The following is a 17657-nucleotide window of genomic DNA, read 5'->3' as shown; positions in this document are numbered from 1 at the left end:
CCCACCGTCACCGTCCTCCTTCCCCAAAAGGGAGATTGTTGGAACAGGGCACTCCATAAGACCTGACGAGTTAACTGGCAGCCCAGCTGCATTGTTGTCATAGAATAGAATACCTACAGTGCAGAAGGAGGTAATTCAGCCCATTGAGTCTGCTCCAGCCCTTGGAAAGAGCACCCTACTTAAACCCACATCTGTACCTATCCCGTAACCCCACCTAACCTTTTGGACACTAAGAGGCAATTTAGCATGGCTAATCCACCTAACCTGTACTTCTTTGGACTGCGGGATAAACCAGATCACCCACCAGGCAGAAACAGGGAGAAAGTGCAAACTCCACACAGTCACCTGAATGGAACCCGGGTCCTGGAGCTGTGAGGCAACAGTGCTAACTATGGTGCCGCACCATGCTGTCATGTCGCAGGCTAAAACCTGTTTATAATGAAACACAATTTTAAAAAACCTGCAGCAACATATGTCTTAGTTGTTAGACTCCATTCTATTTCCTCTGCTGCTCCCACGTGGCGAGGAAGCCTTTCCATTTCCTTGTTACTTTTAATGTCGCTGCATTCTGTTGCCATGGGAGCAGATGTGCTTTGGTTCCAAAACTCTTCTCGCTCCTTTTGTGTTTCCCTCCTGGTGTGTGCAGCTCAGAGGAGAAGCTGCGGGGGCGGAGATTCCGTTGGACATTCATTCTTTTTGCCCTGTTTTACCTGATTATATTTCCTGAGCTCCCCCCCCCCCCCCCCCCCCGCTTTAATTAGGATCTCCACACATTTTGTCTGGTTGCTGCGGGATGTAAGTGCGGGAATTAACACCTCCCACTCGGACTCTCTCATTCTCAGCCGTTTAAAAAAGTTTTTTTTCGGGAACGGGGCTGGGGGCTGCGGTAAAATTGCTGGATCTGCATTTTAACGGTATGGGCTGAAACTGCGCCGCTTCCATTAAGTGGTTATCAACACGTGTAGAAATGAGCCACATTGTACTAAACCATTAACTCTTTCTCTCTCCACAGATGCTGCCAGACCTGCTGTTTCCCCGCACTTTCTGTTTTTATTTCAGATTCCCTACATCTGCAGTATTTTGCTTTTATATTATGGTATAGGAGCCCTCCCGCGCTGAGGGGCAGAGATATTTGTGACAGTAGACAGTTAATCAAGTCAAGCCAGGCGACCCAAATGGGCGAGGGAGAGGGGTGAAGGAGAGAGAGGGCTGAGGGAGGGAGGGTCAGGGGAGAGAGAGGGGTGAGGGATGGAGGGAAAGGGGTGAGGGGAGGGGGTGAGGAAGGGGGAGGGAGGAAGAGGGACGACAGAAAGAGCGGCGGGGTGAGGGAGGGAGAGGGGTGAAGGAGGGATGGGATGAGAGAGGGTGTGAGGGAGAGATGGATGGGGGAGGGAAGGGTGCGAGGAAGAGAGGGGTAAAGAAGGGAAAGTGAGGGGATGAAGGAGGAGGGGTTGGTGCAGAGGGAGAGGGGAAGGGTACAGGTTGATTCTGATAACTGAATATTTCATTGTTGTTTTAATGAATTTAGAATGCCGCCAGTGTGAAGAGGAGGGGAGCTGAGCCTGCAATGGTGAGATGTCAGATATAGCACAAGGGCGCCTTCAGATTCTGCAAGTTTACAAACTCATTCAGTATGTGAGGCAGCGGAACAAAGCCGAGATAGAGAAGTTGCTCACGGTGGGAGTGCCGCACTTGGTGAACCTGAGCGAGCCCTGCCAGGGGGAATACGCCTTGCATTTGGCCTCGGTCGCTGACGATGTGGAAATCTGCAAGCTGCTGCTGTCGCTGGGGGCTGAGCCCAACGTGGTGGATAAAGAGGGTCGCACGGCCGCGATGATCGCGGCAGAAGTGGGGCACGACAGGACCCTGGAGGTGCTGGCAGAGGCGAACGCAGACATGAAACTGGTGGACAAGTCTGGCAAAGGTAGAGTGTGACAACTAACTGCCAGTCTCCCCTTGGATAGTTAACACCCCTCCGGTCATTCACTGATGTAAAATTACCGAACCTGATGTAAAAGTAGCAGAACCTGTTCCCTGAGAAAAGAATGAATATTTGTGTGGTGAAGTCAGACTGGCCACTTAACTTCTGTTTGTGATTGATATTCTTGGGTCCAGAAGTGTCACTGCAGCAGTTGGCTTGTCAGAAGCTATAGTGAAATTTATTGTGCTACTCGAATTATTAGAATTGTAGAAACCTTTGCTAAGATCCTATTTGACCATTCCTTGTTACCAATTTAGTGAATCTTTGCAGTGGTCTATCCAGGGCCTTAATATCTTTCCTGTAAAACAGAGATTTGCATTTATATATTGCCTGTCACAACCTCAGAATGCCCATGGTGCTTTATAGGTAATGAAATGTTTCTTTAAGTGTAGCCATTGTCCTGATGTAGCAAACAAGGTGCCATCGTGTGCACAGCAAGATCCCACAGATAGCAATATGATAATGGCCAAATAATCTATTTTGATGTTGATGGTGATATTGATTTGAGGAATAGGTATCCAATTGGACACCAAGGATAATTGTTTTTGGTTTTTACAGGTAACAATAATGATAATAAAAAGGTTTTATTTATTAGCCAGGTTTTTCTAGTCCCCCATGTGGAGGCGACAATCAATACAATGACAGGGGGTGCCTTTAATTCAACACCTCATGCAGAAGCAGCACCACTGACAGTGCAGGACTCCACTGTACTGGAACTTAACAAAAAAATATTTCATGGGATGTGGGCTTTAGTGACTAGGCCAGCAATTATTGTCCACCCTTAATTGCCCTTGCTGAGCCATTTCAGCATCAACCACATTGCTGTTGGTCTGGAGCCACATGTAGGCCAGACAAGGATAGCAGATTTCCTTCCTGAATGGGATGTTATCAGACAGCAATTCAAATTTTGCCATCAGCTGTGGTGGGATTTGAACCCTGGTCCCCAAAGTATGGCTTTCTGGATTACTAGTCCAGTGACAATACAGTACCACTACACCACCACCTCTCCATATCAAAACTTTTGAGATTAAGCCTCTGAAGTGTGATTTGATTCCCACAACCTTTTGAGTGAGAGACTGGAATGGTACCAATTGAGCGACAACTGGCAACGTTAAGGGAATCTACTAAACTACGTTCAATTCTGAATTGTGAGTTCAGTACATAGAACTAGTTCAATATTATTTCTTTTTCTGCACAATGGGTGGGATTTTCTGGCCCTCCCCCACCTGTGGGATTCTCAGTCCCACCGGAGGTGACTCCCATGTGGCGGGTTCCCTGACGGCACAGCATTGGTGAGCTGCCTCCAACACTGGAAAACAAGCCACACGGTTGGGGGGGGGGGGGGTAATTCTGGCCAATGTATAAAAACATCAATGTCTTTTGTTAATCATTATTGTTACCTGTACTCCCATCTTTTGAAGATTTGTCTTTGTACACTCTGTTCCTTCACTGTGTTAATAATCATACAGTTGAGTATAGACTTCAAAATCCTTCTCTGCAATAAATTGCATCTGCATCAGCCACAATCCTATGGAATGGAGGAGCAGACTCGAGGGGCCAAATGGCCTACTCCCGTTCCTATTTCTTATTGCCCTATGATCTTATGGTCTTAGTTGTCCATGAACTTGTCATTCTGTATAAAATCCAGTTTCCCACGTAATTGGATATTCCTAACTAACTCTCATCCTAATCAGGATTTTGAGTTTTCTCTGTTCCTCCAACTGTTAAAAATCTTATTGGAGTATATCTCCTTTCACTGTTTATCCCAAAATGTGCTACTTCATACTTCACTACATTGGCTGCATCTCCTGTTATATATGTGGGTCGTTGTAGTTGTGTGCACAGTCTAATTTTTAAAATAAATTTAGAGTACCCAATTATATTTTCCAATTAAGTGGCAATTTAGCGTGGCCAATCCACCTAACCTGCACATCTTTGGGTTGTGGGGGGTGAAACCCACGCAGACATGGGGAGAATGTGCAACTCCACACAGACAGTGACCCAGAGCCGGATCGAACCCAGGTCCTCAGCGCCATAGGCAGCAGCGCTACCCACTATGCTACCATGCTGCCCTCGTGCAAAGTCTCTTTAAGAACCGAGTCACGTGATATATGCAACATCATTTGCTACTTCAGAGGGCTTTTGCTCTTAGTCGAATACCAACCCTTGTATAATGAAGACATATTTAATAAATGTCTGTTAATGTTGATTTCGACCCACGTGCACCTGTAATCTATTTCTTTTGCATTGTTAGTCTAAAGATGCAAAGGTTTACAAAAAGATAATTGGCGATGAGTAACAGATTAGAAAAATAATCTTTTTGGAAGGAAGAGAAAAAGCTAAACTTTGACGGTCAGAACTTCAATATTGATGTAGAAGAGTGGAGCTGCCTTCAACAGAATCGATCAAGGGGATTAACAGAAGGTCAGAAATCACACCTGGCATCGGAACTGTCAAGGAATTTGTGGCAAAAACTCAAAGTAAGGCCCTATGTCAATTTAAAACCGGCAATCTGAAGAGCTCTGGCTGCAGAATTCGTCATGTGCCGTACAGTAAGACACGGAGGTAGAGTGAGGCCGAACACAAAAGGTTTTACAGCTTTTGATGCGAGTTAAAGCTGTTGAAAGTGGTAATTCAACTTTATTTAACTTGACCATTCATTTAAGGGAAGTTGGACGAGCACTCCAAAACCATGAAAATGGTGGGAAATTCCAGCACAATAGGCTCTTTTGATGAAGACTCTGGGAACTGGAAGTCATACTCAAAAAGATTCCTTTATTATATATTAGACAATAATATTTTGGAAGATATTAAGCTTCCTGCTTCCTAAGTACAATTGGTAGCTGAACTTTCAACTTGTTAAGAAACTTAGTTCAGCCTCAGAAACCAGGGACATACAATAAGACGTATCTAGGATTGGTTAAAATATTAGAAGACTATTAAGCACCAAAGCCATTAATTATTCTGGAGAGTTTCAGTTTCATCAAAGGAATAAGTTAGAAGGGAAAAATATTGCACAGTTCATCGCAACCCTCAAGGAACTTGCGGAGTTTTGCAAATTTGGCGACTCATTAGATCACAATTAGAGATTGTTTGGTGTGTGGTTTGAAAAATGAGGCCATTCAGAGAAGATTATTAACGGGATGAAATCTAAGTCTGAAGACTGCATTGGATATTGCTGTTTTAATGGAGATCACGGCTAAGTAGTCTTTTCAGCTCAGAGCAAGCACGAGGGTCCATTAACGGGCTGTGGCCCAGAAGAAGTCTACCCAGAAGCCGACGTGTCATCACTGTTCAAAATGGGCCATTCGCAGGCTGATTACTTAAGCAAGGACAGCCAGTGTGAAAACTGTGGCAGAACTGGCCACACAGAAAGAGCTTGCTGGAATAAAATAGCTTCTCCAGAGAGGAACGCTAAAGAGAGACACAAAACTCTTTTAAAGGAAGAAATAAAACTGCTTGAAACTAAGAAAATTCAAAATGTGGAAGACAAGAACAACAAGCCCAGTGAAGCTATAGAACTTAATTCTAATGAAGACTGAAGCTGAAAGTCCTCTCAGTCCAGATTGGTTCACACTGTTTTGGGTCGTCCCAAAACTGAATAGACAACCTATCAAAATAGAGGCCGATATGGGGCTGCCGACTCCTTAATTCCTGAGACCATCTATAAATGGAAACTTTGAAGATAGCAGATTTGACCTTGAGGACCTATATTGAGGAAATACTGCCACTGAATGGTGACATCACAGACAAGGTTGAGCTAAGTGGTCAAACCACAGAACTATCACTCCATGGGGTGTGAGCAGGTTTTCCAGCTCTCTATGGCTGCTTTTAGCTCGAAATGATTAAACTGAATTGGGGGGTTGTGAACAGCATAGTTGATTCAAATTCGAACTTACAGCCCATTGCGCAAAAATGCAGCAATGTTTTTGAAGACACACTGGTGTCCATGAAAGGAGTGCAAGTGTCGCTGAAGATGAAGGAAAATAGCCAGCCGAAATGTCTCAAGGCTAGAGCACTGCCCTATGCCATATGTCCAAAAGACAAATCTGAACTACTGAGACATTTGGAAACAGGGGTCAGCATGGTAGCATAGTCGTTAGCACAGTTGCTTCACAGCTCCAGAGTCCCAGGTTAGAATCCCGGCTTGGTTCACTGTCTGTGCGGAGTCTGCACGTTCTCCCCGTGTCTGCGTGGGTTTCCTCTGGGTGCCCCGGTTTCCTCCCAGAGTCCAAAGATGCGCAGGTTAGATGGATCGGCCATGCTAAATTGTACTTTATGTCCAAAAAGGTTAAGTGGGGTTACTGGGTTATGGGATAGGGTGGAGGCGTCGGCGTAGGGTTCTCTTTCCAAGGGCCGGTGCAAACTCGATGGGCTGAATGGCCTCCTTTAGCACTGTAAATTCTATGAGCCGGTGCAGGCTAGATGTGCCAAATGGCCTCCTTCAGCACTGTACATTCTATGATTCTAGAAGGAGGCGTCTTCGAACCCATCACTGCGAATGACTGGGCAACTCCTATGGTACCTGTCATGAAGCAGGAATGTAAAATTCATATCTGCAGAGAATTTAAGACCACAATTAATCCGGTTCTAAGCACAGATCAATACTTGTTATCATTGATTAAGGATTTCTTCGTAGGCCTAGCAGGAGGGAAAGCATTGAGCAAGATTGACCTATCGCAGGCTATCCTGCAAATGAATGTGGCAGTTGAACACCTACTCACCATCCTCATTCACGAAGGCCTATTCTTCTACAAGGGAATTGTGGAATTATGTCAGCACCAGCTTTATTTCCACAGTCAATCAATCAGATTCTTAATGGTTTACAGGAGGTACAGTGTGACCTAGATAATATATTGATAACCAGCTCCAATGAACAAGAGCACTTATGACACTTAGAGGCCACACTGAAGTACCTTCAGAGGCATGGTCTTCATGTCAGAATGCTGCTGATGAGCCAGCATGTGACTCACCTTCTCCCCATATTCGTATTGATCCCCCTTGCCCGCCTTAACTGCCCCACTACCTTCCCCATCGTCAACCTATCTAACTGCCCCTGTAACCTCTTCCTCTCCTCCAGCAACTCTTTAGTGGGGGTCGCAGCATATCTTCTGTCCACCTCACCTATCTCATCCAACAGCCACCCATACTCCTCCCTCTGCTTTCTGGCCCTGTGCACCTTGAACGAGATGGTCCCCTCGGACCACCGGCAGTATATGGCCACCGCCACCTCCCCATTCTAATTGATTTCCACGTACTCCCCGATCACCGACATCACCTTTTCCCAGAACCCCTTAGCTACCAACACACCAAACCCAGCCTCCATCCCACACCTGCCCCTCGCTGAACCTCGCCTCCAGCCAATGCGACGCATGATCGGATATCACAATTCCCACATACTCCAACCCCACCACCCCCAACAGCACCGCCGGGCTCACCACAAAGAAATTGATTCTCAGGTACACCTTGTCCACGTGTGAGAAGAAGGAGTACTGCCTCCCCCCCAGGTTCTTAAACCTCCCTGAGTCAACCGTTCACAAATGCTCCATAAACCCTCCCAACTCCTTCGCCATCTTCAACCTCCCCATTGACTTGGGGCTCGACCTGTCCACCCTCAGTTCCATCGCGCAGTTAAAATCTCCACCCATAATCAACTGGTGCGTAACCAGATCCGGGATCTCTCCCAGCAGACCTCTCACAAACCCCACATCACCCCAATTTGGTGCATACACATTGACTATCACCACCGGCATTCCCTCCAGCACCCCGCTCACAACCTTCCCCTGGGACCCATACTTCCTTGGCCCCCACAAACCCCATTCTCTTGTTCAACAAAATGGCCACCCTTTGCGACTTCGAATCAAACCCCGCGAGCAATATCTGTCCCACCCATCCCTTCCTCAGCCTAACCTGCTCCTTCACTCAGAAGTGGTAGCCATGGCTGCCACGTCTCCTGTAAAAAGATCACCTCAGCCTTCAAACTCTGCAATACGCATAGACTCGGGACCTCTTAGCTGGCCTCCACCGCCACCTCCAGGGACACAGTCCGGTCGCTCTGGTCAGATATCGTTGTTTCCACCTCTTGTATATTAGCCCCTTGTGTCTCGCAGAGGTGCCACTGCTCCCTCGATGGCCTTCGACCAGTCACCGTGCATCTCCTTCCTTTGCTGGCAAAACTCATCTTTGATGAAGACCATCAACTAATCCACCCTTCGCCCTCCGCCAATTTTCTCAATTGTTGCTGTACCACAGGTCCCCTCCAATTCCTTAGCCAGACTATTGACTGTTTTTTGCCGGATCCGATAGTCAGTAGGCATACCAATCTTGGGGAGAACCTCTCCCTCTACACCTTCTGCACCACTTTCCTGCTGGAGCTACCCCATTAACGGGTATAAAGTGCCCAAACTAACGCCTTCGAGCCAGGCTGCCTTATCTGTGGCCACTCACCCCATTGCCGCCACCGGAAGTCCGCCATGTGTAATGCTCTTTAAGAAGTCACCTGGCATCATCGGCTACTCTGCGGGCTCTTAGCCTAGTACCAGCCTTTGTACAGTGAAGACCTATTTAATAAAGCTCTGTTAATGGTGCTTTCAACCCACATACATCAGCAACCTATTTCTTTTGTACGGTTCAGGAAAGAACAACTCATATCTATCATCAATCTACCATCACTCGTTCTCAGTGATGGCTCTGCCCTCTAATTTTGTACCTTGGGTCCCTTGCTCAGTTACACATTTTAGACAAACCCACACGTGCTCATGCAAAGACACAAACAGTGGAAGGAACTTAACAAATATTTTCTGTATTACCAATCAAAGAGTAAACACTGAAACAGATGGGTATAGTCACAACAATTCATATAGGCTTAGAGATGGGCACAAAATATTTGCATAGTTAGTGACCATGTTAGCATAGAAACTAACCATTATGTGTATCCATAGCTAAGGTGCAAATAAATAGGCATATGAACAAAATGTAGCACACAAATATGGATAGAAATATGATTAGATGGACACAGTAGCCATAGAAAGAGAGTGATACAAAGTCAAAGCCAGCAAACAGTTAATGGAGAAAATTCACTTGAACATCTGCTGCCAAAACTCTCATTCACACCTTTATTACCTCAAGACTTGACTATTCCAACTCACTCTCTGGTTGGCCTTCCACTTTCTACCCATTGTAAAGTTGAGGTCATCCAAACCTGTGTTACCATGTTCTACTTCCCACTAAGTCCTGTCCTTCTCTTTCTCTGTAATTTGCTTCAGCCACAAAACTCTCTGTCATCACCGCACTGCTCTAAATTTTAGCTTCTTGAGCATTCCCATTTTAACCCCTTCTCCTCCGGCAGCTGTGTCTCAGAGCTTAGGCTCTAAACTCTGGAATTAATGCCGCAAATCTCTTCATCTCTCTATCTCCCTTCCTTGATTTAAGATGTTGCTTAAAAATTACCTCTTCGACCAAGCTTTTGATCCATCTGCCCTAATATTGCCTTTATGTGGCACGGTTTCAAACTTTGTTTTTATAGCACCTGTGAAGTGCCTTGGAATGTTTTATTACATTAAAGATGCCATATGAATACAAATTGGGGAGGTCTCACCCTTCACATTCTGGGAGGCACTGAAGGCAGTGAAAAGAGAAATAATAGCATACAGAGCCCTCAAGGACAGACAGGAAAAGGCAGCTAGGCAACAGCTGATCTACTCCATATTGGAAGTGGATCAACGGTACTCCATGGTCTTGACTGTGCGACCTGTTGTACCTAGCGTTCTACCCTCCTCCACCACCCCCCCCATTTAATCCCCGACCCCCCACCTGAGCCCCTCTGCCCTTGCTGTCCCCTTTTTCCTTTCCCAATACACCTATTATCTCTCTGCCCCCCCCCCTTATTTGCACCCCTCCCCCCGTTGCCCCTCATCACCTGTTCACCGGGATTGCTGTTTTGCCCTCCTCTTCTGCCAGATGCTCCCTCCCGTGCGGAAGATGCGCCCATGGCCCCCTTCCTCTTTTTATTCCCGCACACCAGCCTGCTCACCGGTCTGGTGGCTTCCCCCTGGGAATAGCTCTTTTTGTACTCAGCCCATTTGGTTTCTCCCCCCCCGCCCCTCCCTTCTCGTTTCTGATTTCCTTTACCCTCTACCTCCCTCAAGGGAACAAAAAGAAAGTCAAGGTTAGTGTCCCTGCTGATTTCATCTGTGGGAAGTGCACCCAACTCCAGCTCCTCAAAAACCGTGTTAGGGACCTGGAGCTTGAGCTGGATGAACTTCGGATCATTCGGGAGGCAGAGGGGGTCATAGATAGGAGCTTCAGGGAAGTAGTTACACCAAAGACTGGAGATAGATGGTAACTGTAAGAGGGACTGGGAAGAAGCAGTCAGTGCAGGGACCCCCTGCGGTCGTTCCCCTGAGTAACAAGTATACCGTTTTGGATACTTGTGGGGGGGACGACTTACCAGGGGTAAGCCATGGGGTACGGGCCTCTGGCACGGAGTCTGTCCCTGTTGCTCAGAAGGGAAGGGGGGAAAGGAGTAGAACACTAGTAATTGGGGACTCAATAGTCAGGGGCACAGATAGGAGATTTTGTGGGAGCGAGAGAGACTCACGTTTGGTATGTTGCCTCCCAGGTGCAAGGGTAAGTGATGTCTCGGATCGTGTTTTCCGGGTCCTTAAGGGGGAGGGGGAGCAGCCCCAAGTCGTAGTCCACATTGGCACTAACGACATAGGTAGGAAAGGGGACAAGGATGTCAGGCAGGCCTTTAGGGAGCTAGGATGGAAGCTCAGAGCGAGAACAAACAGAGTTGTTATCTCTGGGTTGTTGCCCGTGCCACGTGATAGTGAGATGAGGAATAGGGAGAGAGAGCAATTAAACACGTGGCTACAGGGATGGTGCAGGCGGGAGGGATTCAGATTTCTGGATAACTGGGGCTCTTTCTGGGGAAGGTGGGACCTCTATAGACAGGATGGTCTACATCTGAACCTGAGGGGCACCAATATCCTGGGGGGGAGATTTGTTAGTGCTCTTTGGGGGGGTTTAAACTAATTCAGCAGGGGCATGGGAACCTGGATTGTAGTTTTGGGGTACGGGAGATTGAGAGTATAGAGGTCAGGAGCACAGATTTGACTTCGCAAGAGGGTGCCAGTGTTCAGGTAGGTGGTTTGAAGTGTGTCTACTTCAATGCCAGGAGTATACGAAATAAGGTAGGGGAACTGGCAGCATGGGTTGGTACCTGGGACTTCGATGTTGTGGCCATTTCAGAGACATGGATAGAGCAGGGACAGGAATGGTTGTTGCAGGTTCCGGGGTTTAGGTGTTTTAGTAAGCTCAGAGAAGGGGGCAAAAGAGGGGGAGGTGTGGCGCTGCTAGTCAAGGACAGTATTACGGTGGCGGAAAGGATGCTAGATGGGGACTCTTCTTCTGAGGTAGTATGGGCTGAGGTTAGAAACAGGAAAGGAGAGGTCACCCTGTTGGGAGTTTTCTATAGGCCACCTAATAGTTCTAGGGATGTAGAGGAAAGGATGGCGAAGATGATTCTGGAAAAGAGCGAAAGTAACAGGGTAGTTGTTATGGGAGACTTTAACTTTCCAAATATTGACTGGAAAAGATATAGTTCGAGTACATTAGATGGGTCATTCTTTGTACAATGTGTGCAGGAGGGTTTCCTGACACAATATGTTGACAGGCCAACAAGAGGCGAGGCCACATTGGATTTGGTTTTGGGTAATGAACCAGGCCAGGTGTTAGATCTGGAGGTAGGTGAGCACTTTGGAAACAGTGACCACAATTCGGTGACCTTTACGTTAGTGATGGAAAGGGATAAGTATACCCCGCAGGGCAAGAGTTATAGCTGGGGGAAGGGCAATTATGATGCCATTAGACATGACTTAGGATGTGTTGGTTGAAGAAGTAGGCTGCAAGGGTTGGGCACACTGGATATGTGGAGCTTGTTCAAGGAACAGCTATTGCATGTTCTTGATAAGTACGTACCAGTCAGGCAGGGAGGAAGGGGTCGAGCGAGGGAACCGTGGTTTACCAAAGAAGTGGAATCTCTTGTTAAGAGGAAGAAGGAGGCCTATGTGAAGATGAGGCATGAAGTTTCAGTTGGGGCGTCTGATAGTTACAAGGAAGCGAGGAAGGATCTAAAGAGAGAGCTGAGACGAGCAAGGAGGGGACATGAGAAGTCTTTGGCAGGTAGGATCAAGGAAAACCCAAAAGCTTTCTATAGGTATGTCAGGAATAAAAGAATGACTAGGGTAAGAGTAGGGCCAGTCAAGGACAGTGGTGGGAAGTTGTGTGTGGAGGCTGAGGAGATAAGCGAGATACTAAATGAATACTTTTCGTCAGTATTCACTCAAGAAAAAGATAATATTGTGGAGGAGAATGCTGAGACCCAGGCTATTAGAATAGATGGCATTGAGGTGCGTAGGGAAGAAGTGTTGGCAATTCTGGACAAGGTGAAAATAGATAAGTCCCCGGGGCCGGATGGGATTTATCCTAGGATTCTCTGGGAAGCCAGGGAAGAGATTGCTGAGCCTTTGGCTTTGATTTTTAGGTCATCATTGGCTACAGGAATAGTGCCAGAGGACTGGAGGATAGCAAATGTGGTCCCTTTGTTCAAGAAGGGGAGTAGAGATAACCCCGGTAACTATAGGCCGGTGAGCCTAACGTCTGTGGTGGGTAAGGTCTTGGAGAGGATTATAAAAGATACGATTTATAATCATCTAGATAGGAATAATATGATTAGGGATAGTCAGCATGGTTTTGTGAAGGGTAGGTCATGCCTCACAAACCTTATCGAGTTCTTTGAGAAGGTGACTGAACAGGTAGACGAGGGTAGAGCAGTTGATGTGGTGTATATGGATTTCAGTAAAGCGTTTGATAAGGTGCCCCACGGTCGGCTATTGCAGAAAATACGGAGGCTGGGGATTGAGGGTGATTTAGAGATGTGGATCAGAAATTGGCTAGTTGAAAGAAGACAGAGAGTGGTAGTTGATGGGAAATGTTCAGAATGGAGTTCAGTTACGAGTGGCGTACCACAAGGATCTGTTCTGGGGCCGTTGCTGTTTGTCATTTTTATAAATGACCTAGAGGAGGGCGCAGAAGGATGGGTGAGTAAATTTGCAGACGACACTAAAGTCGGTGGAGTTGTAGACAGTGTGGAAGGATGTTGCAGGTTACAGAGTGACATAGATAAGCTGCAGAGCTGGGCTGAGAGGTGGCAAATGGAGTTTAATGTGGAGAAGTGTGAGGTGATTCACTTTGGAAAGAATAACAGGAATGCGGAATATTTGGCTAATGGTAAAATTCTTGGTAGTGTGGATGAGCAGAGGGATCTCGGTGTCCATGTACATAGATCCCTGAAAGTTGCCACCCAGGTTGATAGGGTTGTGAAGAAGGCCTATGGTGTGTTGGCCTTTATTGGTAGAGGGATTGAGTTCCGGAGCCATGAGGTCATGTTGCAGTTGTACAAAACTCTAGTACGGCCGCATTTGGAGTATTGCGTACAGTTCTGGTCGCCTCATTATAGGAAGGACGTGGAAGCCTTGGAACGGGTGCAGAGGAGATTTACCAGGATGTTGCCTGGTATGGAGGGAAAATCTTATGAGGAAAGGCTGATGGACTTGAGGTTGTTTTCGTTAGAGAGAAGAAGGTTAAGAGGTGACTTAATAGAGGCATACAAAATGATCAGAGGGTTAGATAGGGTGGACAGCGAGAGCCTTCTCCCGCGGATGGAGGTGGCTAGCACGAGGGGACATAGCCTTAAATTGAGGGGTAATAGATATAGGACAGAGGTCAGAGGTGGGTTTTTTACGCAAAGAGTGGTGAGGCCGTGGAATGCCCTACCTGCAACAGTAGTGAACTCGCCAACATTGAGGGCATTTAAAAGTTTATTGGATAAGCATATGGATGATAAGGGCATAGTGTAGGTTAGATGGCCTTTAGTTTTTTTTTCCATGTCGGTGCAACATCGAGGGCCGAAGGGCCTGTACTGCGCTGTATCGTTCTATGTTCTATGTTCTATGTTAAAAATACTATTGTCCCTTATTGTTCCCTTCTGAGTCCATTCTTTTGGATGAACCTGTTTGCTTCCCTTTTTTTTCGTTCATGGGCATGGGCATCGCAGGCTGTGCCAGCATTTCTAACCCATCCCTAATTGTGCTTGAGGGGGCAGTTAAGAGTCAACCACGTTGCTGTGGGTCTGGATTCACATGTAGGCCAGACCAGGTAAGGATGGCAGATTTCCTTCTCTAAAGGATGTTAGTGAACCTGATGGCTTTTTACAATAATCAACAATGGTTTCATGGCCATCATGAGATTTTTAATTCCAGATTTTTATTGAATTCAAATCTCACCATCTGCAGTGGCGGGATTTGAACTTGGTTCCCCAGAGTATTACTCTGGGTCTCTGGTTTACTAGTCCAGTGACAATGCAGCTATGACACCGCCTCCTCCAGCATGTTAAAGCACTGTGGCAGGATTCTCTGCCAGCTGATCCTCCGATTCACCGGCAGCCCACTCATGCCTGCAGATTAGGGTGGCCACAATAGGAAACCCCATTGGCTGGCTGCCAGGACGGAGAATCCCGCTGCCAGCGGGGGCGCGCCCCACCAGAAAACGGGTCTGACGGGACAGACAATCCCACTCACGTTCTTTGCTGTTGAACGTGATCCATAATCTCACTGGGTACAACATGCCAAATCGCATCTTTCTTTTAATTAAAGCCGCTTTGGCCCCTTCAAACTCCGCCTGGCGCTTGACCAGGTCGGTTCCAGTGCCTTGGCAGATGTGGTCTGTGTGTCCTTCCTCACCCAATTAAACGTCCGTTCGTTATCTTGAAACTTCTGCAGTTTCGCCTTGGTAGATCTCCTGGCTTGGACTTTTGCTGGAGACCTGTGGGCCCAGTCTACCTCTGGGGGTTTGGTGAAGCCTTCCTCCTCGACCAGTTTCCCAAGCATCCTTGCGATGTATTCCATTGGGTTCTTGCCCTCTGCAACCTCTGGTAACCCGCAAATTCTCAGGTTCTGTTGATGGGACCTGCTCTCCTGATCGTCGACTTTCCTCTTGAGCACTTTCTGGGTTGTTACCAACCTTTCCACCTTGGCTTTGAAGCGATGCGATCCACTCGCCTTGGTCAGTGGCTGCTTTCTCCAGGTCCCGCACCATCACTTCCTGAGTCTCCAGCCTCCGCTCCGTTCTGTCTATCGCGTACTTTGTGGACGTCAGCGCATTTTCTATTGCCGACCTTATGGCCAACACAAGATCCTCTTTTATAGAATCTCTGGAGCTCCTTTGAGAGAAGCTCCATCGACGGGTGGGCTGGCGTTTGTGTTGGCAACCCTGCTCGGTCCGCCATGCTCTACTCTGCTTTGCCTTACGTGTCCCCTCATTCTGAGGTTGGGGGTCTCCCTTTCTCAGCTTTTACTATCTTTCCAGCTCTGTGGCTGGCTCAACAGCATTCCAGTCGGTTGGTTATTCATTGAGGGGGGAGGGGGGGGGGGGGGGGAATTTCATGTGTTTTTGTCTCCGTTTGATGGGTTAAAAGGGCATGGTAAGGAGTTCCCAAGGGAGAGCCACCTTTAGTGAGACTGTTCAGCTCATGGTTGCCACTGGAATCATATTTAGCATATTATTAAAGGGCTTGATGCCATAGAGCCCAACAGCACATGCCCCCATGCCCCCACTGGCATGATGTCACGCCGCCGCAGATCACTACTAGTTTTCAAAAGTGAAAAACAGTTGTGATGACCACACTGGGAGTGCAGAGGTGCCTGTCGGTTCCAAGGGTTGTGGGACATGGGTGGCATTATTCCTTGGCACCCTGGCAGTGGGGGTCCCCATGTCCATGGCGGGGAGGGGGTGCCTTAAATTTAACTTAGACATCAGGGCATCCTTTAAAAAGGGCACCAAATTCGGACTCCAATGTTGCAGGAGTGTTCAGGCCCCACCCCTCCAGCTGGCTGGGTGATCCATGCCAGCATTTTGAAATTGCACATTGAGTGCTGTTAAATCAGGTGAGAAAAGGCGTCTGTGAAGGTGGTAAGTTTCACACAGCATTTCTCGCCCTTTTCAACACTCTATGCAATTTTGGGAAAATTGCATCCATATTATCAAAAATAAACACTTATTAGGCAACCTTTTTAAAAATAGCCCTTAACAAGAAGGTTTCTTTATTTATTCTTGGGATGTGGATGTCACTGGCTAGGCCGGCATTTTTTGCGAGTGTCTGATTGCCCTGCCTTCAGGGTGATGGTGAGCTGCCTTCTTGAATAGGGTGTTTCAGGATTCGGACCCAACAATAGTGAAGGAACAGCAGCATATTTCCAAGTCTGGATGGTGGATGATTTGGAGGGGGAACGTGCAGGTAGTGGTCTTCCCATGTGTATGCTGCCCTCACCCTGACAGGTGATGGAGGTCACAGGTTTGGAAAGTGGTGTCGAAGGAGCCACATTATGTACCTGGGTGCTGCCGCAACCTCCCATCTAGGGCTACGTTTTTTAGTCGGCAGCTTGGTGAGTAGGCTAATAAGAAACAAAAATAACCTGTCTTTTAATTAATTCTTCAAAGATAGCAACTGAATTCCACACCAAAGCCAGATATAGTATTATCAAAATTAACTAAGGTTTTTTAACTAGCAACATCTGTTGGTAGTATTTTGTTTGCATTATGGGACCTATTTCATATACACTGGCACATCACACCTTTGTGTTCCTGGTGCAGACCTCAGTGAATTGGGCGAAACAGCTCAAGTGCACAATTCACAAACACTGGCCATGATTTAGCGGGCACAAATCCCATAATGGCTACTAAATTCTGCAAGCGGGCAAAAACAGGATTTGCGCCAGCGAGATCTCAATTTGAGATTTTCCCCGCCCCTTGCTGGTGACGTGATCAGGTTCATGCCGAGAAGGGGCGTATGTTTCAATGCATTAACATATGCTTACCAGGCTTGTCACCCTAACGTCCGCCCATGTCATATCTTCCCTCAGTCTCCGTGATATCACGCTGGCATGAACCACTGCTGGTTTTCAAAAATGAAAACCAGTCGTGATGTCAACGCCAGGGGCACACAGGTATGTTTAGCCCAAGGGTGGTGGGGAATATGGCTGGGCCTTCTGGGGAGCTCCATTGGGAGATGGGGGGGGTTCCTCTTATGTGTTGGGAGGGGGCGGAGAGAGCCCAATGCTCATGTGGTGGGTGGCTGGATGTGGGAGGGCCCTATTGCTTGTGGGGAGGGGGAGGGGGGGGCAAGTGCCTCGTCGCCTGTGGGGAGGGGGGGTGATGTGTGAGGGGCTGAGAGTGCCCCAATGCCTTGAGGGGGGGGTCCCGTTGCCTGGCAGGTGGGAGTGTCAGGTCACCCGATGCTTGTGTGGTAGGAGAGAAGATGAGGATGGTGTGGGGGCGAGGGGCGTGTCCCACTTACCTGGGGTGGTGGGAGGGAGGGGGAGCCATTTATTTAAATCGGAGATTGGGGCATCCTTTCAAAATAATGCCGCAAATTCGCGATTCCTGGCCCTGTCGCCGTTTTTGAGTCCCGCTCCTCGACTGATTGTCTGATTTTCGTTTCCCTTTTAAAATGCAAACAATGTTGTTCAGTACAGTGAGAAAACCAAATGTGAAGACTGCGATTTTCTCACCTGAACCAACACTGTGCATTATTGGGAAGTTTCCACTTACTAACTGC

At 47.5% G+C, this 17657-nt stretch overlaps 1 protein-coding gene across 3 annotated transcripts in view; it reads left to right on the top strand.

The window, feature by feature from the left end:
• The first annotated feature begins 639 nt into the window (after positions 1 to 639).
• ankef1a (ankyrin repeat and EF-hand domain containing 1a) overlaps positions 640 to 17657 on the top strand; it is a 98075-nt gene continuing 81057 nt past the window's right edge. Inside the window, exons 1-2 of one of the 3 annotated variants that reach the window (XM_038806642.1) lie at positions 640 to 795; positions 1529 to 1924. In XM_038806642.1, the coding sequence (XP_038662570.1) occupies positions 1576 to 1924 (349 nt within the window). In that variant the 5' untranslated portion in view covers positions 640 to 795; positions 1529 to 1575. Of the gene's footprint in view, positions 915 to 1528; positions 1925 to 17657 lie in introns of those variants that run through there. The other 2 variants (XM_038806633.1, XM_038806651.1) reach the window with 2 other exon arrangements.

Source organism: Scyliorhinus canicula, chromosome 1 (genome assembly GCF_902713615.1).
Source record: "Scyliorhinus canicula chromosome 1, sScyCan1.1, whole genome shotgun sequence".
NCBI classification, from domain to species: domain Eukaryota; kingdom Metazoa; phylum Chordata; class Chondrichthyes; order Carcharhiniformes; family Scyliorhinidae; genus Scyliorhinus; species Scyliorhinus canicula.
This window is presented reverse-complemented; position numbering and strand designations above follow the sequence as displayed.